Source organism: Lineus longissimus, chromosome 13 (assembly GCF_910592395.1).
Source record: "Lineus longissimus chromosome 13, tnLinLong1.2, whole genome shotgun sequence".
Lineage (NCBI taxonomy): Eukaryota > Metazoa > Nemertea > Pilidiophora > Heteronemertea > Lineidae > Lineus > Lineus longissimus.
Genome location: NC_088320.1, coordinates 14040806 through 14066319, shown reverse-complemented (window position 1 = coordinate 14066319; position 25514 = coordinate 14040806). Strand labels below are relative to the sequence as shown.

The 25514-nt window shown below is 41.8% G+C and overlaps 1 protein-coding gene and 1 long non-coding RNA gene across 2 annotated transcripts; both read left to right on the top strand.

The window, feature by feature from the left end:
* Positions 1 to 19957: 19957 nt before the first annotated feature.
* Positions 19958 to 22165, top strand: LOC135498404 (uncharacterized). The gene is made up of 3 exons (XR_010449044.1): positions 19958 to 20000; positions 20838 to 20903; positions 21324 to 22165. It is a non-coding gene; the product is annotated as an uncharacterized LOC135498404 (long non-coding RNA).
* A 541-nt stretch (positions 22166 to 22706) lies between these two features.
* Positions 22707 to 25011, top strand: LOC135497704 (uncharacterized). Its single transcript, XM_064787538.1, has 2 exons — positions 22707 to 22767; positions 23366 to 25011. Exons 1-2 carry the CDS (start codon positions 22707 to 22709, stop codon positions 25009 to 25011), a joined length of 1707 nt encoding a protein of 568 aa, XP_064643608.1.
* Positions 25012 to 25514: the final 503 nt, after the last annotated feature.

The following is a 25514-nucleotide window of genomic DNA, read 5'->3' as shown; positions in this document are numbered from 1 at the left end:
TTCACTATCTGGTGTGGTAATGCTCCGCAATGGAAGAGTCTCAGTACAGTAATAATCCAAATCATTAGGCCTAGAGTTCACTCCATTCGAGTAGGCCTACTACCAAACCCTGAGGTTTAGTATTCCGATCCGAGATCCTACTTACTATAAAATAACCATGTCATGTGGAATGAACTCGCTCAACTCAAGATACGTTGTGGTTTCGACTGATATTCGAGGAGAAAAACGCCAATTGTTTACTGACAACACTCGATCCGTGAACAATGGAGCCATATGTAGAGATGTACATGAATACATGCACATGATGACATGGCTCATATCAGCATAGGCCCCCTATATGTCCAGCTGATGCCGCGCCTATACACATGGCATGCACAGTGCACTGCCACTGCACTTTGAACTCACCAATTGATATTTCCTATGCGATCAAGTCGCTCATCCTCCATCTCCCCATCATCACCTTCGCCCGATTCAGAACAAGAATCTGAATCGTCTCTCGCACTCTCCACTACTGGCTCGTGCATGTAGGGTTGAATCACACCATTGCCTTCATTAACAACCAAATCATCATCAAACAAATCTCCCGCACAATCTTCGCTCGCCATGCTTGCAGCCGCCATTTTTACTTGCGCAGTGGTCAATGATTGTGGATTTGACAGCACTAGTGACGTCACCAATGTGAACCTAGCTGCGAATAGCGTAACTACACATCTGGCGGTTTTTTCAAAAGCGCCTTCAAAAACGAGCTCGCAGAGGACTGAACAAATAGCACTTATTTCACAAAAAAATCACTAGTTTTTGAATTCCATCCGGTTTATTATGTTTTTTAAGATAGCATATTATGAAAATTCACCACAAATACAGGTTTAATAGCTCAGCATTTGACCTTTAAACGGTTTTTCCAATTTTATTTCGCATCGAACATCGTAGAAAAAGGACTTTATTCGTCATTTTTATCATGCAATGGCACAACTCGATCCAGGACCAGGTTGTACAAAACTAATTTTGTCACGAACGCTTGTGTCAACTTACCTTGGCGTTATCTCCTTCAGTTGAGCCCTTTGACTCAACGAGAAGTAAGTTTATGCCAGCGTTAGTGACAAAACTTCCTTTGAACAACTAGACCCTGGCCTACAAAACTTTTCGTTTGATTTAACGTTACCCTGATCTTACACCGCCACATGACATTATTCTCTATGTGTGCGAGCGCAGACCAGACAATAAGAAAACTGCCCTTGTGGCTGATCCGAGTATCCGGATCGCACGATATGATTTTCTCGTGATGAGGATCAGATACAAGATAGCCTCTCCACCACTGGGGACATATTGGATTGCTGAAATGTAGCGAAGTTCGTTAGATAGTATGACCAACACACTTCGTCACTTGAGGAGAGGCGTGCTGGATTGATTCAGTGCAGCGACGTTTGGTAGTTAGCCTGTCCACCACCGGCCATGGGGACGTGTTGAATCGCTGAAGTGCAGCGAAGTTTGGTAGATAGCCTGTCCACCACTGGCGACGTATTGGATTGATTAAAAGCAGCATAGTTCGATTGATAGCCTGTCCACCACCGGCCATGGGGACGTGTTGAATCGCTGAAGTGCAGCGACGTTTGGTAGATAGCCTCTCCAAAGCTGGGGATGTGTTGGATTAAGTGCAGCAGCTAGCTTGTCTACCACCAGCCATGGGGACGTGTTGAATCACTGAAGTGCAGAGAAGTTTGGTAGATAGCCTGTCCAACACTCGGGTGACGATAGACAGATAACCTGTCTACCACTAAAGATACGTTTCTATAAAACAACACAACATACAATTGAATTCACAACATGCAATTGAAATACTTTGAAGCGAAGATGTTATTATACGAATTATGATTTGAAACGACTGATATTGATTGTATTCATAATCCATGAGTAAAATACTTATACAATGCGATTGTCACTGCTACCTTTTTCAATTATACAATCATCCACCAAGTTGATGAGGTATACTACTAATATATAATAGAGGTCATTACTTCTTTGTTTTCAATATCCTTCCATGCACAATCCAAATCACAATTGACATACCGTAAATCGCATCAAATAACGTGCCATTGACGCGCTACGCAGTGCGTAGGTCGTGCGTAAGTCGCACGTCGGCCTGCGTGTAATACAGGCGAAACATAAGCCATGAGCGAAACTGGTGCGTCGTTGTCGCGCAACTCGGGCGTAAGTTGCGCGTAAGCGACGCGTACCAGGAGGGATGTCAACTGCGGTCTGAACTGTATCCTCCTTCGACAGTCTGTATCCTCCTCGAGGCTGACCGCATGCGGGGGATTATTAGGCCTACCCTATGGTCACGCACCAGTAATGAGCGTTTAAGCCATTTTTCAATTGAATTGGCAATATCCTCAAGCTCGCAACTTTTTCTCAGACTTCAGCAACGAACGCTTTCACCAACAAACTTTGACAAATAGAGCCGTCAAAGCCGGTCGCGTGATATGGTCACGTGATATATACTATCATATGGCAACCCTTCCATTAGACCATGGCTCATCACGTGTACCCGTGGAGTTCGATAGTGGTGACGCAAACGCATGAGAGTCAGGATGGGCTTTTACTGGCTTCATTCCAGTGAAATATGGATTGTAACCATTCACTCAATGATAAAAAATGTCTAACCATTTGTAGGTCTCTTTTTCCGTGAAATTTTTCCACATTCATGTTGTCCTGTTATATCCTGTTAACTCGTTCCACAATAGCTGCTTTCTTACATGAGAAAGTTGAAAACCATTCTATGTCATTTTTCTCAAGTAATCCTGTTTTCAAGATTTTTGTGGAATTATTCTTCATCGTCAAACTTCAAACTGCAACTTCTCTGGTTTGGCTACTTTCAAATTCGTTCACCCCCCCCCCCCCCCCCCGCCCTCTTAGTCTTGAAGGGCAGCGCCCATCCGTAACGGCTGAATAAATCATTGATAGTTAGAATAATCTGAAGCTTTTATTGCCTTTTTCATACGTCTGTCAATCCACTGAATCCGTCTGCCACTGCTGGTCTGCATAAGAAACCACTATTTTCCTGAAAGTGAAGTTTTTATTGATTGGTTTGTGCAATTGGTAGGTTGGTAAATTGGCTAAGAAATATTCTAGGTCTCCGTACTTGATCTGCTTTCTTCCATTTTTTCTGCCATTTTTTTCTCCGGAATCAGCTTGCATTGGTATAGGCCACAGAACGCCTATAGTTGGGACACCCAGGACATAATTAGATGCTCAGAGACAGTTTAACAAGCTGCTAAGGGATTCGATAGATCAACACCCTGATATTCCGAACTCAATTCGAAGGTACCAGAACGCCATTACCCAAACACATACAAGACCAGATTTTGTAATAGGACCTGGCCTGTACATCATTGGGTCAGACATGGTGTTAGATGTAGGTAAGATAGATAACTACAATAATACCATAGCTCCAAGTAATGCTAAACCTGGTATCAACGACATCAATAAAAAGAAAATAGTAGCACCACCACTAATGGAAGGAGATAGTGTTCAGAAAATAAAGGTTAAGACTAATGTTGAGAAAGTTAAGGATCCTCCTTTTAAGACCCTTGTAGGAGAAAATATACAAAATGGTACTGGTACTAGTACTAATGTTCCTATTGATAAGGATACTGTTACTCATGTTACTATAAAGCAGGATTATGACACATATAATATAAGTAAGTACACACTGCTTGGTAGTCTTCGAGCATTGTTTACTTTTATGATTACATAATTTTGGATTTGATACTTTCTGATGAGATAATTTTCTGATTCGATAATTTCAGAAATAATAAATATGGCTGAGGGAGGAGAAGGATTTGAAATGCACAAACAGTACAGGTTGTCAGAACCTAATATTCATGATGAAAGTATGGATATCAGTAATTTAAGTATAATTCGTGATGATACTAGTGTTACACGCTACAATAATAATATAGATGTTGAAAGTAATATGACTACAGAAAGTTTATTTATTGACACACCAGAAAAGGTAATAAGTATTGTATTAGAACTGGAGACATTATAATCACATTACACAACTACTGAGGATAAACTGCATACAGCATTGAGTAAAGCAAAATGGAAATATGCCAATAACAAACTGAGTAATCTAGCACCAGATTTACGTATTAAATATGGTGCTCTAGTATACTATCCATCAAATGTGAAGTTAAAAAGTTGACACCAACCCACTATGGAAATGTTATCGATTATTCTGACAAAGGTGAAATTGCATTTCCTTTAACTAAAAAGAATGATAAATTATTTGCTGAAAGTACATTAAAAGATAAGATGGGTAAAACACTTGTTAACAAGATTAAATATCTTATTGGAACTAATACACCAGAAGCTATGATAGGCGGTGAATCAAAATCTAGTACACCTACAACAGCAGTGCCAATGGAAGGATCAGCATCTATAAGACAACCTCAGTTAGTACAAGAACATGAGTTTAGAGCTCGATTAGAACTAGTTAATCAAATTACTCAAACAGATAAACCCGCAGAAAAGTTGTTAGATGCAAAGGAAGAAGAACTTAGAGCATTCCGTTTTAGTGATCAAGATATTAGAGAAATTAAGAGGATCAAAAAGCAAGGTCAAACTATTACTGGAGTAAAAGCAGAAAAAAATATGCAGATAATGGACTACAAACACAGAAAAATGAACAACGAAGACAAATAAGAGAATTAGAAAATTAGCTAGAAGAATATGATGCAGACAAAGAAAAAGAACTAGAAAGGTTAAGAAATAGAATAAAGGAAGTAGAAGAGAAATTAAAAGAAGAAAAGGAAAAAGTAATTAGGATAGAAAATGAAAGAGAGGGACAAATTAAAAGTAAGAAACGTTTATTAATTAATGTTTTGAAGAAACCAGATTCAAGGATTCCTTTGATAGATTGAATTAGGTTACTTTTTAAGACCAAAGGTTTAACTGTTGTTGCCATAGTAACAGCTTTAGTTATGATCTTCCCAACTCTAGGCCTAGCTATCAGTAATTATCTGAGACAAGTAGTTTACCCGAGCCCTGATATTAAAACAACAGAGGCTAAACCTGAAGATAAACCTAAATCAGAAGATAAACCTGAACCACAACCTAAACCTAAACCTTAACTAGAAACAACAATATCAGACAGAGTGAAAGAAGGACTGAAGAAGTTTGCTGATTGGCTAATGGAAATGGCTAAGAGATCAGCAGCTGCTTTACCTAGAATAATCGGTTCTTTTGTCTCATTCCTATTGAAATCCGTGGCCGGTGTTGTCAGTTTTCTGGCTGAACACATGATCATAGTATTTTTATCATTATTACCTAAATAATCTATGTATTGATAAGGGGAGTTAAAGTAGTAAAGGGTAATATTAAGAAGTAATATTGAATTTTATTAATAAATATTGAATTTTACATTACTAATAAATAGAATGGCAACATGATATTTACTAAACACGGATAGAGCACATACGATTCCACTTGGATTGAAGGCTTATAGACAGCATCACATTATCACTCATAACCCTTCAACTGCTAATCCAAAAGAAACATTGTGTGTAAGAATACCAGCATTGAGGGAGAACACATTATCTGTCCCTAGATCTCTTTATCTGTCTGCTGATGTCACCATTTCCGGTGATTCAAATAATAGTGTGGTTAATAATATCGGTAGAAACTTGATATCAAAGATGGTAATTAAGTGGGGAACAGAACATATATTTGACCTCAACGAATACAGTCATTATTTGACATTTAAAGATTCGTGGTTAACAGAAGAGGAAATAAACAACAGGGTGTTTTAAGGTATCCAGTCAGACAATCTAAGGTAGGAAAGATCTTGTGAAGTTGAAGCTAATGTCACTGGTGAAACTAGTGATGAAAATACACTTAAGAAAGTGTTCGGTACCAAATACAAGATATCATTCGATTTTGAACTATTCTACACCCATGCTCCATTTTACAAGTTTCCAATTACCGATGCTGTGATTATTGAGATTACATTAGCACCCAAGGAGGAAATAATAGTAACAGTTACAACTGCAGCCATGAACAACAAACTTGAAAATATATGTTTTGAGTAGGACACAGTAACTAACAAGATTATTGCAAGTCAACTAAGTATCAGGTACAACTCTGGCTTCTCAATCTTTTACGATTGGGTAGACCATTTCAAGACAGTCAATGTTACTTACCAATAAAACCATAATCAACGAGAACATTAATTTTCCAAGGATGTCAATTAAAGGCATATTGCTTCTTTTCGTGTCTGATTATGTCGATGGACCTAGAGTTTCTGAGATGTTCGAAAACCCCAATATCACTAAAGTACAGATTACAATAGAGGGTGTTTCTAATCAAGTGTTCCTCGAAGGAATGAGAATGTTGGATCAATGGGATAAAATCAAGAAGCACTGTCTTCATGTCTGAGGATTTGAAGAAAACTAATGACTGTTACATGACTATTGAGAAGTATTACGGTGACTTGAATCACTACGGGTTGTGGTTGGACTTGAGAACCACAGAGGACAACCGTCTCCATGGTTCAGGTAAAAAGCTTCAAAACACAAAGGATGGAATCCAGTTATTAATAACAAAAGAAACAGGAAATGGGCCATACGAAATGCACATATTCGTGGTTTCTGATGCTCAGGTGAACATCAGTAACTATCAGATTGCTTCTTTACAGCATTATGACATAGTCCTTAGCAACAAAGTTGTTGTCAAAACCAGCCAGCCTCGAAGTTCAGCATGATTTAGCCCTGCCCTTGGGCTTGGGAAAAAATGACAAGTATGATGTTGATAGGGATGAAGATTTTGATGATGTCAAAAATGGATTGAAGACTGCAATTTCAAGGACACTATTTGTCAAGACCACAAGCGTAATAGGACTACCCCTGCCCCAGCTCCTCTACGTTCACCATTTCCAAAGTCGCTTCCAAAGATCCAGCTGCCTAAATTCTCTGGCAAAAGTGCTGAATGGCCAAGATGGTTCGAGTTATTCAAAGCACTCATCGCTAGCCAACCCTCGCTGACAAACACCGAAAAGATGACAGACTTGCAGTCGGCCATTACAGGGATTGCAGAACAGACTATTTCTGGAATGATGTTTAATGATGATCTTTACAAAGCTGCATTGGCTGCACTAAAGGAGCGCTTTGGAAGCAAAGAAGATATCGTTCATGCCACGCTTGGCACTGTGTTCACGCTTCCCGCTATAAATCATATTGACAATCAAGCGCTTGAGAAATTTAGTGCAACTCTTCACTGTGCGATTACCACGCTAGAAAGCTTAGGCTATACTGGTGATATCAACAGTGCTGAAAACTTGCGCCGCTTAGCCCTGAAATAACTGCCCCCTGAGGTAAAGCGAGATTGGGGAAAACGCATCGTTGAAATTGGGTCCTGCCCAAACTTGACATAAGGAAACTAGCCCTGTAAAACATTTAGTCGCCCTCCAACTTCAAGCACCCCGCTGATACTACACAGTGATGATCGGCATATTTACCTTATCTACCTAATGGCCAGCGTAACAAGTGATAACACTCGGGCCAGGATCATCATGTGATCATGACTAATTTACTGTGATGAGGCAAAATTAGAAGTAATTTGGTCGACTACAAAGTAACCAGGATGTGATAGCAAGATCGGTTATGTAACAACATATGTTGACCTCAGCCTTTGGTCGGGCAACTCAGCAGGAGGTTACCTGGCTCAGATAAGCTGAGAGCTAAAGTCAATAAACTATTCCTCAGAAACTCTCCCCTCATCAAATATCCATCCCCCGGCATCTAAGGCATTTTCCATTGGTTGGTGGGGGATGGTTAGGAGATAATTTTTACAGGGCTGGTTTCCTCATGAAAGACTTAGATAAATGGTTGCAACAACAAGTAAAAATAGCGCAATGCTGCCCGGCGCCATCAGTTCGTAAAAAATGGACATCGTCAATGTCATCGAACAATCATGCGGTTACTGCGCTTGCGACTGTTTCACAACAGCCTGATGTACAGTCAAATGTACATGTCCGCCTTTGCCCAGAGTGTAAACAGAGTCATAAAATTGACCAATGTCCTAAATGCATCGAAAAAACACCTTCAGAGAGAGCACGAGTTGCAGCCGACACGAACTTGTGTTTTTCATGTCTCGGTGCTGGTCACAGGAGTCGCCATTGTCATAAATCCAAGCTATGTGGTGAGAATAGATGCACTGGGAAACATCGTCGACTGTTACAGGGAAGTGCCAGAGTTTTTCCCCTCACTACTACAAGCACTGATACAAGCCTGACTACAACAAGTCCAAAAATTACCAGCTCAGCCTTGAATGTTGCTGCTTCGCCCTTTCAGTCTCGCACGTCAACATTTACTGATAGCAGGACAACTGATGAGTCAGTCTTACTACAAGTTGTTCCCGTGACCATCAACAGCTCATATGGGAATGCTGTTCGAACCTTTGCCTTGTTGGACCCTGGATCGCAGACGTCACTTTGCAGTACATAATTGGCTAGTCAGCTTCAAGTTCAAGGTCTAGTGGAACGTTTAAGTCTTGGAACAGTAGAAGGTCGCGGTCAACAGCGAGAAATTTTAAAGTTTGCTACGGAAGTTATCCCCTGCGGCGAATGTTGTAGTAAGAAGAGCATGCGGGTTGATGAAATTGAAAAGCAGTGTCAAATCTCAGCCTTCACGTACCTTGATAAACAGAAACCAACCTCCATACCAAGTCATCTTGAGGGAATCTACTGGCAATACCCTTCTGAAGGTCAAGTGTGACTACTCATTGGAGCCGATGTTCTTGAAGCTGTTGTTCAGCATGAGATACGGAGAGGAAAACCATCAGAGCCAGTCGCCGTTCGCACAGATTTCGGATGGGCATTGACCGGGTGCACAGTCAGCCAAGCGCCAAGGAGTAAAGGGTAAGTCGAAGTGCAGATCAGCAATGTAATCAAGCCTGATACCAAAAGCAATCTCCATGACATGGTGTCAAGTTGGTGGGTGACGGAATCTTTTGGAACCAGCCACAATGAAAAGGAATCCCTCTCTCGCAACGATTTTTCGCGCTGTAGATATTTTGCAAAAATCAACAAAGAAAGTCAGTGACTGTTATGAAACTGCACTGCTTTGGAGACGGGACGTTGTAATGCTGCCAAACAATTATCCCATGGCGTTGAAGAGGCTTGAGTCAACAGAAAGGGATTTGTTTAGAGATCGGCTTAAGGCAGAATATTATGCGAATACGTTCAACGATTATGTCCAGCAAGGTTATGCAAGAAAGCTTAGCGATGAGGAAGTTAAAATCTCTCAGTCAGCAAAGAGATGGTACCTGCCTCATCATGCAGTTAAAAATCCGAACAAGCCTGACAAGTTCCGTGTCGTTTTCGATGCTGCTGCAACTTACAAAGGCGTATCGCTGAACACAGAGTTATTGATGGGCCCAGACCTTCTGCAAAGTCTTCCAGGGATCCTACTACGATTTCGAGAACAACCTGTCGCGATGGTCGCTGATATAACGTCGATGTATCACATGGTGAGAGTAACCGAACATGACCAACCGGCGTTGAGTTTTCTATGGCGTAATATGGACACCTCCAGACCACCTGATGTCTACCAGATGCAAGTTGCAATATTTGGAGCAAAATGTTCCCCCACTTTGGCGAATTATGTTCTTCGCAAGACCGCGGATGACAATTGCACCCAAGAGATGATCGATGTCAAGGAAGCTATTCATCATAATTTCTACATGGATGACTTCTTAAAATGCCTCCTACTCAGTCAGCTTGCTATCCAAATGCAGAATGAAGTCTCCAATGTACTTGAAAGGGGTGGATTCCAACTAAGGCAGTGGACAAGTAACTCGAAAGAAGTCTTGGTTGGGATCTCGGAGCCAAACCTGTCAAAGTCCATCGACAACCTACAGCATGACCCGCTACCTGCAGAACAGGCCCTTGGGATTTCGTGGGATCCAGATAAAGATACGATTGGATTCAAATTCCGAGATGTCACCATGCCTGCTACCAAGAGAGGAGTACTGAGCAGGATTTCCATGGTTTTCGACCCGCTTGGAATTGCTGCTCCCGCATTGTTATTTGGAAAGCTGCTAGTACATACTCTGTGGAGCCAGAAGGTAGGATGGGACGAAGAGATACAAGAGGGAGAGCTCAAGACATGGCTATCACGTGACTGGCGACCGGCAAGCAGCGTAAAAAGTCTCGGACATAAAGTTGCCTAAAACTCCGCTTTATTCGATCTCGACACCTAATGGTTTTGGCACAGGTGATTTATAAAGTAGTTGGGCGGAATATATCACGACTTGTGACGGAAAGTATCGAACAGAGCTATTATATTTTGGTATTCATATATTGGTGCTAAAATTTGTTATCAATCCAACATGGCGGAACATTCAATGCATGCGAATAATGTACAGGCGGCAGCCGCAGTGTTCACCCGCCTCAATAAAAGGGCACGGACTCAGTCTTGTGACAATGGGCTGTTAGGCGGTAACACACTACTGAAATGGCGTAAGGTGGCAACCGAAACGGACAATTCTGTTTGTGGTGAGAAGAAAAATGACTCTCGGGTCGAGCCGGAATCAGGGTCGCTAGGACTAGACGACGGAGTAAATGATTCTACTGCTACGCAGGGCCGGGGGAAGGCCAAAGTAAAAAAAGGCAAAAAGGGTCAAGCTGGCAACCAGACAGCATGTGATGATGCTGGGGATAAGGACGATTTGTACTCGGCTGTCCTTAATGCAATTCAAGCCTCCGAACTGAGGATTGCCAGTCGTATAGATGATCTAGAGTCGCGTCTTGAGGAACGTATTGTCAAAAGGCTAGATAATGTTATAACGAACAAAATTGCCGATAGGATACGTGGAGTCAGGGAGGACTTGGAGGCATCTCTTCTGGATGTCCGCGATGACATGGATACAATCAGAAAATCTGTTAAACCTTCTTCAGAGGACTACTCTTTGTGTGTTGTCATTCGCAATTTGATTGAGGGCGTTAACGAGTCGTCCGTGGAGCGTAAAGTGAACGCACTTATCCGTGAAGCCCTAAAATTTGACGTTGTGGTTGCGAGTGCTGAACGGAAGCGTTCATATAATGCAAGGCCAGGTATTGTTTTTGCGAAATTCAAGTGCGCTGATGATAAAAAACGTGTAATGCAGGCAAAGAAGCTTCTGAGGGATAGTCGGCAATATTCTGCTGTATCAATAAAGCATGACAAGCCAAAACACGAACGTATCATGGAAATGAACATTCGCACTATTGTAAATAGCATTCCTGGAGCACGTGATCATGTCACTTTCGAAGGTGATCGGGTCGTTAAGGCCCGAGGCGATGAAAGGCCCAGGTATGACCACAGGGCACGTGACGTGAAACATAACGAACATAACGAACATGCCCGGCCAAGGCTGAACAATAGGTGGGACGGTCGACGTTCTTCTGACAGGGTGACCCGAGATGATAGCCACCGTCAGAACCGCAGAATGTGTTCAACTGTCAGCAGGGCCTAGGGACTCGTTACATGCCGCGACTCTCACGTAGGGACAGCTAGTCAATCCTTACTTTTGCTGAACGCGCGTAGCCTTAAGTGTGTGTCTAAGAAAAAGAACAAGTTAGCCGAGTTTCAACAACTTGTGACTTGCAATCAGTTTGACTTCATTTGTGTGTCTGAGACGTGGTTAAAATGCTAAGGTGGCTGATGGTGAAATATTACCCTCGTTGTATACAATTCATCGCAAAGATCGGGAATCAGACGAGCATGAACGGGGAGGTGGAGTTTTGCTTGCATGTCGTTCGGACATCCAGTCAATCCGTAGAAAGGACCTCGAGAGCAATGACTATGAGATTTTAGTGTGTGAAATCCGGCCAGTGGGTGGTGAGAAATTTGTAATGATAGTGTGTTATAATCCGCCGGATGGAGCTGATCGCATGGGATTCGTTCTTGCTCTGCGCAACGTTCTTCAGCTCTGCGATCTGAACTTTAACCATTTGTGCGTGCTTGGTGACTTTAACTTCCCCAATATCGATTGGGATAACGTGACAAGTAACTCAGACAACGCAGCTACGCTTGAGTTCTGTAATGTTATAAACGAATTTTCCATGTTTCAGCTAGTTCAAAGCCCTACCCATAAACACGGCAATATTTTAGACTTGATCATGACGAATCAGCCTGAACGGTTCCACGATACAGAAACATGGCCAGAAATGTTCGACTCTGACCACTTCCCAGTTGTGTCAAACCTCAAACTTAAAATGCCGAAGAGAAGTGGTGTGTCGAGAGTTGTTTTTGATTATAGAAACGGTGATTATGACGGTCTAAAGGCTTATTTTGGCAACACTCTTGGCCCGAACTCGAACTTTTTTCAAAGTCACAATAATGCTGATATCGGTTTAGACAGCATGTGGTCGGATTGGCTGGATGTAGTCGAGTATGGATGCAGGACATTCATCCCAACTCGAACCATCCGAGATGACAGTTGTCCGCGCTGGATTGACAGCGATGTCAAGCATTTGTCGAACAGGGTTAATACTGCCAGGAAAAACGCCAAAGATAAGCAGACGCCGTCGAGTTGGGCCAAATATAGACGACTGCGTAATCAACTGAGAAATATGACTCGGGCTAAATATAATAGTTATGTTAACAACCTTGGCCGGGACATTCATTCAAATCCCAAGCGTTTTTGGAGTTTTCATCATGCCAAGACCAAGCGTAATTCAATACCAGAAACAGTCAACAATGGCGAAGTGCATCTGAGCAATGCTCACGAGAAAGCGGATGCGTTTAATCGTTATTTTTTCTCAAATTTTTCAAACTATGATCCCCCAGAGCTACCGGATGTGACAACGTATGAAAATTATGCACTCGAATGTATGGTTTTTTCTCCTGATGATGTAAAGAATGTATTGAAATCTCTGGATAAAAGCAAGGCCTCTGGAAATGACATGGTATCTCCCAGAATATTACAAATGTATGCGTCTGAACTGAGTGCATCTTTAGCTTTGACTTTTAATATTTCTATGCAGCTTGGGTGTTTTTGCCTGGTTCCTGGAAAATGGCTAATGTATGCCCAGTTTTTAAGAAAGGTGATAGACATGACATTTCAAATTATAGGCCTGTTTCCTTATTATAATGTGTTTCGAAGGTTATGGAACGCTGTATTTATAACCAGATTTATCCGATATTGCGTCCTCTAATTTGTAATGAACAGCACGGTTTCTGCAGCAAACGCTCCACAGTGACTCAGTTGGTACAAGTCCAACACATAATTGGTGAAATTATTGATAGAAGTGGCCAAGTAGATGTCATTTATTTGGATTTCGCCAAGGCATTTGATTCCGTACCCCATTCTTTACTGCTGCACAAAATTCAGTCGTTTGGTATCTGTGGCCGATTGTTGCATTGGTTTACCGCTTATCTAACGGGTAGGACTCAGAGGGTTATCATAAATGGCTCAGAGTCAAGCCTCCTTGACGTTAGTTCTGGTGTGCCACAGGGCTCCATATTAGGGCCACTGCTGTTCAATCTCTACATAAACGACATCTCTAGTGTTGTTAGTTTGGAAACATTTATGGGTCTGTTTGCGGATGACTCTAAGATCCTGAGAGAAATTAGGGAAATTAGTGACGCTATCGAGCTACAAAATGATTTAGAATGTGTACAGGCCTGGTGTAAGAAATGGGGAATGAATTTTAGCCCTGGTAAATGTGTTTTCATGCGCATAACGAGAAAACTTAGACCTATTAGATTTTATTACAACATTGATGGCAGGATCTTATCCGAGGTAGATCACTTTAAAGATCTTGGGGTTATTTTTCAGTCTGACCTTTGTTGGAATCGTCATGTTGACGCATCTGTTACTAGTGCGTCCCGTGTGTGGGGTATGGTCAGAAGAGTTACTGGTCGTTCCTCGAGCTTTGAATTGCAGCGTATGCTTCATCAGTGCCTTGTACGTAGTAGGCTTGAGTATGGGTCTGTTGTCTGGGACACACATTTGCGTAGAAATTTGATTTCGGTTGAGAGTGTTCAGCGGAGAGTGTCGCGTCATGTTGTCGGTCCCGACAAATCGTATTCAGATAGGCTTGTTGATATGAACCTTTTACCACTTTCTTTTAGACGCGAGGTCGTTGACCTAATATTCATGCATCAGTGTTTTTATGACTCACTTGATTTTAACTCTGCTCCTTTTTTAAACCGTTTCACAAACAGAGATGACAACTTGTTGCTTCGCCAGCAGAGATTTCACACTGAGACATTTGCCTCGTCTTTCTTCATTAGAGGAGTAAAGCTGTGGAACAATTTACCTTTTTATATTAGACGTCTTGTCGATCGAAATTGTTTTAAACATCAATTGAATATTTTTTATTTGAATAAGGTTGCAACTGTGGATTGCAATAATCCTTGCACACTGGTCAGTTTCTGCCGGTGTCATAACTGCAGACCGGCATAATGTATATATTAAAGCATGTGACTTTGCCATCGGCACAGGTTTCCCTGTAATTATTGGAGTCCACTTGCACAGGTTTTACACCTTTGTGGCCCTCCTTTTGGGCACATTTTTATGTAAGTTTGTATATTTGTGTTATGTTTTGTATTATCTGTCCAATAAATCATTATTAAAAATTAAATTAAATTAAAGTGGTGAGATGAACTGCCAAGTCTCAACTCCCTGGAAATTCCAAGATGCTGGAAGCCACTGCCAGATGACCCCATCAGATACGAGATACATGTATTATGTGACGCCTTCGAGAAAGCCATGTGCGCTGTTATCTCAGATTAGTCTACAACGATCGGATTCATTGCGCATTTGTTACCAGCAAAAGCCGTCTGGCGCCTTTGAAAAAACTCTCAATCGTTCGACTCGAATTACGGTCCGCCGTTATCGCCGTTCGCCTATCAAAGACTATCATGAAGGAGATAACTTGCCGCATTGAAGAGACAGTTTTCTGGTCCGATAGCCGCGTCGTCCTGCCCTATATCGCAAATAAAAGTAGGCGCTTTCACGTCTTTGTAGCAAATTGCGTCGCCGAAATCCGGGAGTCAACAACCCCGTTACAATGGCATCACGTGCCAGGAGAGATCAACGCAGCCGATGATGGTACCCGTGGTGTTCCCGCATCAAGACTGTCTGCTGAATCGAGATGGTTACAGGGTCCTGCGTTTCTATGGGAAGAGACATGCATGCCCACTGGTTGAACCTGCTAGCCCTCCGATAGATAATGACACAGAATTGAAGGTGCACCTAGTTACTGCTGTAGCTGTGAAGAATGCTGCTGTAATCCCAGACTCGTGGAAGTTTTCATCTTGGTCTCATTATACCAGAGATGCCGCCTTGGTATGCAGATTCGCCAGAAACTTTGCCGTCAAACATGACTGCCGAAAGGTCGAGTCAAGATTTGGTCATGTTGCTGTAGATGAACTGAGGTTTGCTGAGAACTTGACCATCCAAACAGTACAATCAGTCGAGTTCAACGATGAGTACGCCGCCCTGCAATCCAGGAAGCAGCTGTCAACCAGGAACCCATTGTTGCAGTTTACAGCCTTCATCGATGGTAATGGTCTACTTCGTATAGGAGGTCGTCTGTTGAACACGCCAGTCCATTATAGCGCAAAGCATCCAGTACTGCTGCCTCACCACGACTTAGTCCGATTGATTATCACCGACTGCCATGCGAGAGTTCTTCAACACACCCTGCATGAGCTGAGACAACGTTACTGGTTGCTGAAAGCCCGTTCCAGAGTCAAGAACATCGTAATAAATGCCTGCTGTGCCGGAAGCGACGAGTAAAGCCCATGGAGCAGGTTATGACAGATCTTCCGAGAGCACGCTTCGATAAGATGAGTCCATTCGCCTCAACTGGACTTGACTATTATGGGCTGCTACTAGTTAGGAACGCTCGAAGGACTGAGAACAGATATGGATTATTGCTCACTTGCCTATCAACCAGAGCCATTCATCTCGAAATGGCATATGCTCTAGATATGGACATTTTCTTGTTAGCCCTACGTAGATTCATCGTACGACGTGGCAAGCCAACTGATATATATACAGACAACGGGACCAAATTCACGTCAGGCGAGAAAGAGCTCCGTACCAACATCGCGTCTTGGAACCAACAGCACCTAGCAGATCACCTAAGCCTGGCACTTTAACCCCTCTGCAGCCAGCCACATGGGAGGGATATGGGAGAGATTGGTAGCTTCAGTGAAACGCTACCTGAAGGTCGTTTTGGAGAAGTCAAAGGGTCGAGACGAAGTCCTGCAGACTGCCTTGGCTGAAGTTGAATATGTCCTAAACAGTCGTCCCATCACGCAAGTGTCATCATCCAGTAACGATCCCGAAGCTCTGACGCCAAACAACTTTCTACTCGGTCGAAACGACTGTACCTTGCCTCCATGTGTCACTGAGGATAAGGACATATACAGAAAAGGATGGCGCCAGGCCCAGATTATCACCGACCACTTCTGGCAAAGATGGAAGAAGGAATATATTCCATTGCTCACTTCAAGACAGCGTTGGCAGACTCCACAACGAAACTTGGAAATTGATGATGTTATCCTATTGGCTGACAACGACGTTCCTCGTGGATTGTGGCCGCTCGCCCGTGTTACTCAAGTTTACCCAGGAGCAGATGGATACGTGAGAAGTGTCGAACTCAAGACGAACTAATTTTAGGAGGCCCGTGACGAAAGTGCGTTTGCTAAAAAGGACATAACTAGACTTATTTGCGTCTTTCACAGGCTGTATTCGTGGAGATTTTTCGTTCACTGCTTAGTCTCAGAGAAAACCGGTATCTTTGAGACTGGCCAGCCATGCTTATCTGTAAGTCTACAGTCTGCCCCTTTTACTCCATCACGTCATTTGTTTTTTTTTGTCTTTTTTTTAAAGTGTCATTTTGTTAATATTGATATGCGTTATACCGTGGTTAAGACTATTGGCCTTAAACAAGAGTGCTGTGTATGGACTTGCATATTCTGGCTTCATTGCCCCCTGGATATTGACCATCTATTCATGACTTTGTTCTTTTGGACTTGACCTAATGCCTATAAGTGAACATTACTTTCTGACCTCATAGGCCCAGTTGGGCCATGCATCAAGACTGTGTTGGGGTTATAATAAAAACCCGTCTTGAGTGCGACAGGTATAGGCAGTCTACCCTATACTTGTGGAGTTTATGTCAGTTGTTTGTGATTGAGTTTTAGTCATAGTTATTAGTAATTAGTTTAATCTAAAAATTGATACTTTTTTCGATGTCGTGTAAAATCCTTTACCTTGTCAGCCACTGGTTGGCTTTCGGGGGAGGATGTCGCATACTGCGACAGTGTTATATGTTGTCTTCGTCGCCCCGAACGGCGTATTCGGAAATTGTAAAAAGTATACAAGGTAACAACGACCACAATCGAATCCTCGTGTTCATCTCGTTTTTATATTCGTCGAATTAAGGCACAATGTATCGACACAGCCTACAGTTGTATAAAAGCTACGCTCTCAGCAACATAGTTGTATTAGGATATAGTCCTTAGCAACACAATTGTATTATAGCTACGCTCTTAGCAACAAAGTTGTTTTTAAAATATATTTTTTTAGTTACTTAATTATTTTCAATCTTAATAAATTGATCCACCACTAAAGACGACTGTAGTCAATTTACTGTATACAGGTATATTAGTTACAACCGGAATGACTTTTTACTCTTACTTACTAAGGAGGATTTTAAAACTCAACATTGGTTTCCCTAGTAATCCTAACATAGAAGAGATTTTTAAACTGACTGGAGTTTTATTTATTCGTATTGGGACAGTAGCATACCTTCAGGACAAGGGCATCATACCAAAAGCAATAAATGATTAATTATGTTAGTTAATTAAATGAAAACTGTGTTAAACATTGATTCTAGAGACTACCCAGAACAGAGTTTAAGTGATTTTGTTATCAATCTCAACAAAGGAATTCAGAATGCATCTAGAATTAGTTTAACTTATGCAGGAATACCTTGTTCCTTTCACAACGTAAGTGAAGCTAGAAAGAATAAGAAAATCAAGTTAAGGGATAAATACATGACACTTATTGCGATACCTATTTGTCTTTTTGACCTAGAAAGCTTTTCAAAAGCAGTTTCATATCAATTGAAAGTAAATGTCTTAAGTAGAAATGATGTTATATCTGATTTAGAAGAACCCATTCGTAAGACTATCGTACACTTACTTAAGAGATGAAATGAATCGATATCAAATTATGTTGATGGATAAAAGCAATGAACGGTTTTAAACGTTCTGAATGGCCTTATTCTTCTCAAGATGGTTTGATCATTAGTGATTTTCCAATGAATTTCAGACCAATAAACTATTTTGTTTTACACTGTGACATAATTAACACTAGTAAAGTACTTGGTAACGAGGAACCGTCAGCTGTTCTGGCCATTAGACCCATTAAGGAAGCTGATATTTGAGATACTATTACATACACATTAATTTTGTTAAACCAATACAAATACCATGCAAATGAAGATTCAATAAAATAGAGATCAAATTAACCGATGAACACGGTGACATTATCGACTGGTTTTGATGTAAGATATCAATTGTTTATAAAGGGAAATCAACCTAATTAGATTGCAGGTATTGCTATGATGATTTGTGGCGCTTTAGTAAACGCATTAGCATTCACAGGGTTTGGTTACCTTTTTAAAGCCATCGACAAGAACGGCTACGAAGCTGAAAGTAAAAGACATAACAGGGCTACGAAAGAGTAAAATAAAAGCATAAGAGGAATATGAAGAACATAGAAAGAATGTAGTTCACTTCGTTAACCTAAAAATTAAGAGAGAGAACTAGGTTGCTGTTGATTTCAATAATACTGATGCTGCTCTTACTGTTTACAATCACTTACACCCTGATAAACCAGTATCACCAGCTAAACGACCTCAATCAAGAGATTATTATCAACCTAGTGATGAAATGAATAAATACGAGTACCTATGGATTGTCCCAGGTATGAGTGCTGTAGGATCAGGGGTATACTACTTTTTTGTTAGAAAGAGGAAGATAGAGTAAACCCGTATGGATGTTGCAGCCTGATGATTAATGTTGATCCTCTTTTCACCTTAAGTTATTCTATGTAATACTGTTTTTGGCCTTAGAAATAACACTGTTTTTTTCTAAGGCATCTTGCATGGCTGATTCACCATTGTAAAAATCCAGGACTAAGAATGAATCGGATGTTCTCTCTGAAGTCCTTAATGAATGAATTGTACTTCTGAACTAGTAACAGTCAGATTGTAGTGCCTACCGGAAAAGGCAAGATTACATAACTCAGACACCTTCCTCTCTGTGTCTTTCAAATTAGCACAATCATCAATTAAAAATAACGTATCTGACCCTGCAAAGGTTACAGTAGCATATTTAAGCACAAGGTCCAAATTACTGGCCACTGCTTCAGGATTAACTATCTAGACGTGGTTGACTTGACGCAAGGGCCCAACGCGCCGCGTAGCGGCAAAAAAGCGAAGCTGGCGAAACATTTATAACGGGTCACCGTCACTTATTATTGGACTTATAGCGCATTTACGGGGTTGCAACTATTTTGCTTTATAGTGTCACCAGGAAAGAAAAGCATGCGACCTAACGCCGATCTATTTGTATAAAGTGATAATTGGAAGGTATATAGTAGGAAATATCAATAAAATAATCATTCCATGTCGTCTTTTGAGGGCATTTTTGATTGTAAAAAATATATGTGTACGTCACCGTAGTCTCTGCAATGATAATTTTATCAGAGCAGTCTCGCGCAAGTAGAAGTTCTTTACCTACTAGTTCTTCACTTATTAGTCTCAACGTCTGGCGCAAAGCCAGACGTTTTCCATTACGATTTCACTACGATGTTTGACAATAAGGAGCAGTGCGCGAGATATGCTAATGAGCAGACTTCCCTCGCTTGAGTTTCTGAAGAATGTTCCATATCGCGCTAAGCTCATTACTGCTGATTATGACAGGCGTGCAGCGGTCGGTATCTGCTCCCCAACTTCCACCCTAATACGGTACAATAAGTTACCATTTGATGAGAATGGGACAATGCCCTCACTGTGTATGGAGTCATAGGGATAAGAAGACATTATTCATTAGTGTTGGTACAAGTGATTTTGCCCAAAAAGCATGCGCATTCAAAAAACAAAATATGCAAGGTATCACGTACATGACCATGACGACGTGCAGAAAGTGCACTGGCCAGTGCATACCCTATGGCTATGTATAGTAAACATGGTAAACATGAACAACATCATTATTCATCGGCAGTTCATTTTACTCCGAGCTTTTCCTGAAACATATTGCCATGATGATTAGGCCTACCATGTACCATGACCAATAACGGCACTAGATCATGTAGATGTCAACAAGTTCACATGAACTGTATAATCCCGCATAATCCCGCATGGCGCATGTGCCTGATGTGGGGCATGCGTCTAAACCAAAGCCCCAAAATCACTTGTTTTGGTCTATTTCACTTGTGTTTCCCCCGTCTCCCAGTCCATAATACATTTACAGTTTACAATCCCCGATCATGGCCCAACAAAAGGTCATCGGTTGACTAAAGCCAAGGAACACAACTGTTCAATGGATTTAGGCCTATAGTTGAATGCGATCAAACTACGTCTTTTCAATCGTGGATTGTAAATTTAACCCCATGGGCCTAGGGAAGGCCCTATAACAATACTTTCGACACAGTTATTATCTCCGCTGCCTCCACCATGTTACACACAGTGCTCACTGCTGATTCTAAAATGCGCCACCTAGTCAATTGCACTATCGTCATCACCTCATCATACTTCATTGACATTACAGGCACACATTGACATAGACCACTGTTGCAATCAACGACACAGTCGCTATCCAAGTAGCATTATAGAGGTAATTATCATTATCATACCTCATTAGCATGTGAACCAATCGCGTCGCGTCCTTTGCGATCACGGCAAAGCCTCATGGAATAATGTCTTTCAACGTTGAATAATTTTTCATATTCCACGCCTACAACTTCAATTTCTTCATAATCCATGGCTAGAAGTTCAATACTAATTTTAATTTATTTAATATAATATCCAAGATAAAGTTACAAGAAGTAGTCAATAGGGGTCTCTCACCTCTCACTGTATGTCCACACTATTCACGCTTGTACGAGGAATACATTCAATGCTGAATCTAACAACACCCAGTGCCCTTACTCTGTATATTAGTCACTGGAAGATGGCCCATTTCACTCCTTGCTTCTACTTCACCTATAGTCTCATTGCAAATGCCTCAGTTCTATGATATCACATTCACTTTCAGCTGTCATGCAATGCAACAACTGTGCTATCTGCCATCGCACATCAACGAAGAAGTGCAGCCGCCCACATTCCACCTCACGTCTGTCCGACCAGCTGCAATCCTCGAGGACGCCCCACTGTACCACGATTTCACTACGATGTTTGACAAGAAGGAGCAGTGCGCGAGATAGGCTAATGAGCAGACTTCCCTCGCTTGAGTTTCGGAAGAATGTTCCATATCGCGCTAAGCTGACCACTGCTGACCATGACAGGCGTGCATTGGACTGGTACAGGTTGGAACTGAACATTGAATATGCTGGTGGTGACGCTTTCTGATGAGAAGTTGCTCGTGACTGATGCAGTATCCTTGGACTTGTCCACAGCATCGTTCAATCATTGCTCTCTGAGCTGCCTTGATTCTGTACCCAAATACTAAGACCAAATGCCTGTTGACTGTGCTTTAAGAGAGACTGGCGCCATGCCTAGAGATATGACTGACCCCTATTGGCAAATTTGTATGACTTTATCTTGCCTACCTAGCTGCTGCCTATAGTCTCCCTTTAACTGCGGAACACTTCAAAGTCGATAAAATGCCATGTTCCACCTTTTAATGTGTTCAGACTGCCATTTTCAAAATAATCAAGTCAGGACACTGCCTTCTAGTCTCATAATAAATTTTGCTTTCCTCAATATATAATAACATTTCTTCTTCTTCAATGCTTTCATCATTCCAAACTTCTCCTCCTCTGACTTTTACAGGGGTACAGTCATGGCAATCAAAACCCAAATACTGAGACCAAATGCCTGTTGACTGTGCTTTAAGAGAGACTGGCGCCATGCCTAGTCTCTCTTAAAGCACAGTCAACAGACACCAACCCCCTCAGACTCAGAAACCACAAACGCCCAACCCTTCCTGCTACCCTAATACTTCTGGATAAATGCATTTCATTCATATGTCTTATTATTGAAATATGTTGGACAGAAAATGACTATGCTCTGGAAATTGTTACTCCTTTTTCTAAGAGGTCAATGACAAAATGTGCTTTACCACAATTGGTGACTCCAGAGATTAGCATGTTATGTGGTTCATAAATAAATACTTCACCCATTTAAATGAATGCAAAAGAATATTCAAGACTTCATACCGGGAGCAAAGCTTGAGAGAACAGGCAATATATAAGGGATTTGTACTGCAACCCCTAGAGTCCAGTGGCTTACAGTTCTTTGAGTAAATGTTGAAACAAGAAGGGGAAGACAGTGTTACTAGTTTTACTAGTGGGACGTCGTCCAGATAGCAAAGCTCAAGTTACAAAATCAAGTACAAAGAGGTGAAAGAATTCCTAGACACACTACCAACACACCAACTACATAAACCGGCCATTAAGAAATTCACCTCAGAAAGACGATGGTATCGTACATCGATAAACAGCGGCAAGCTGACTTGGTTGACATGCAGAAATTTGAGAGTAAGAATATATGATTCAGATTCATTTTAACGGTAATAGATATATTCTGTCGTTACTCTTGGGCTCTATCATTCGTGACGTCACGGCCAACCGACACTGTTGTAGACTTTAGTGTGGTTCTTATTTCGGAACAAACTATAGCTGACTTGATTGGTGCTGTCACCTATACTAAGTTTGTAACTTGTAGTATACATGCTTGCTTATGTGTAGTATACATGCTTGCTTATGTGTAGTATGAATAAATAAAGTGACTCAGCAAAAGGAACCCATGTTGTCCAGTCTCTTTGAATTCGCTCCGACAATATCAAGCTGGAGTCCGCAAAATTGGTGCCGAAATTTTAACTTGAACATAAAGGACTTTTAGATAAGTATATTGTAAACCATTTGAGTCACATTTTAAAACTGAAGATGCCGGATGAGGACAGTATAAAGAGATTGAAAAAGTCTAGAGCGGCATGTAAAGGCTGGTGCACCCGAACCAAGATGGCGATTGAACAAACTTTGAGTGAGGTACCAGTAAACCTGTGCAGATTAAAGGAGGACATGAAAGAGTTTGAGCAGTTTTTAAGAAAAGTGGACAATATTCAAACATAAATAGAGTGTGAATTAGACGAAAAAGAATTGGCAGCTGAGATCGATTCGCACGGTGCGTGGCGGGACGCAGTTAAGAAGTCGTACCGTACAGCACAGGAACTTTTAGAAGCACACGTGCATAAAAAGGAGCCGTTGAGTCCTAGTGTTGATGCGAGTACAAAAGTAGTTAAAACTGTGAGTTCCTGTCAGGCAAAGCTACCTACGTTGGAACTACCACGTTTCTCTGGAGTGCTGACAGAATGGCAGGCATTCTATGAAAAGTTTGTGACAATAGTACATGACAATAGAGACATTCCTGTCGTAACAAAATTCGCATACCTGACCTCTCTCCTAGAGGGGGAGGCGAAGTCAGTGGTGACAGGTCTGAGCATCACAAAAGATAACTATAGTGCTGCTATCGAGCTCCTGAGGGAGCGATTTGGCAATAGGGATCGACTGATATTTTCCCATATCCAAGCCTTGCTGAATGTTTCGCTACCGTCTCCGACTGTTCGAGGTTTGTGGTCCCTACAGGACACAATACAGACACATGTTAGAAATTTGGAGTCCCTCGGTGTCAATGGGGGAACGTATGGTCTGTTTCTCACGCCACTCATCTTGTCTAGACTGCCCAATGATATCAGAATGGAGTGGGCTCGAAATGGTGCTGGGAAAGAGAGCGACTTGATTGGTCTTTTGGAATTTCTTAAATTGGAAATTCAACGTCGTGAACGAGCAGAGACATTCAAAGACATGAATTTATCAGCACAACCGAGTGCATGTGCATCGCCTTCGTTGAGCAAGCAGACAGTTAAGCAACGAGTTCCTACTGCCTCAGCAATGTTCAGCAGTGGGGAGAATTCGAATAGTGACAGTAACAACTGTGTGTTTTGTTCCAAAAAACATCCGTCTGATAAATGCTGGGATGTGAAGAAAATATCGCTTAGTGAACGCCACAAGTTGATCAAGGACAGTGGAGCGTGTTTTCGCTGCCTTTTGAGAGGTCACCTGGCAAAAGGTTGCATGGCCAGATGTAGGGCTTGCAAAGGCAAGCACAATGAACTTCTGTGTGATCCGAGTAGGAGAGCTGCTCAGAAGAATCCCTCCAATTCAGGTCAGTCTGGGGCTGCAGATCGGAACTCCATGAAACCGGTCACATCGCATGTAGGTGTGTCCTGTTCTACCGAGGGGGTTTTGACTGTACCCCAGGTTGCCCGCGTCCTCGTTAAAGGCGAGAGGGGTTCAGCAGAAGCAACTGTTATGTTCGACTCTGGGTCTGATACCTCATGTGTTTGTTCTGATTTTGTAGAGAAAATCGGTCCTAAGTGGGTGACTGCCAAAAAGATGTCCTTTGCAGTCTTTGGTGCAAGTTCTCTATCAGCCAGTAAGGTACATAATGTATACAGCCTGGATATGCAGGCAAATGACGGTGTCACAAGATCACTTAATGTTGTCAGAGTGAAAGCGATTAGTCCACCTATGGAACGACCAAGGGTACCAAACCACTTATTAAAATCACTTGGACATATGAACATAGCAGATGACTACAACACGGATAAAAAAGTCACAGTTGACATCTTGATTGGCCTTGACATGTATTGGAAATTTGTTAAACAGGGTTTCATACAGGTCACCACTGGTCTTGTAGCTCAAGACACCATCTTTGGGTAGGTATTGTCTGGGTCTTACTCAAATGGTCTGAGTGAGACACCAAGCCAGTCAACTGCTATGGTCAGTCATGTTAGTGTTAGTCATAATTTACTGATTTTGTCAGATATTCCAGACGCGACGCTCTCCAAGTTTTGGGACCTAGAGTCCATTGGTGTGACCGATAACGGAGAGTCGAGTCTTGGAACAGATATGATAATCATGAAACAATTCACTGAAACGGTTGAGTTCAAAGATGATAGGTATGTAGTTAGACTTCCATGGAAAGAAGGTGCTAAGCCATCGCTGTTGAATAATAGAAATTCGGCAGAAGGCCGGTTACAAAGTTTAAACTGTAAACTCTCTAAGAACCCAGTGTTAAGGGGTCGGTATGATGAAGCCTTGGTCGAACTAGAGACTCTTGGAATCTTTCAGGAAGTACCTCCGACAGAAATTGTACCAAATGATGAGCGCCCCGTATTTTATCTACCCCATTTCCCAGTCATAAAAGAGTCAAGGTTGACTAC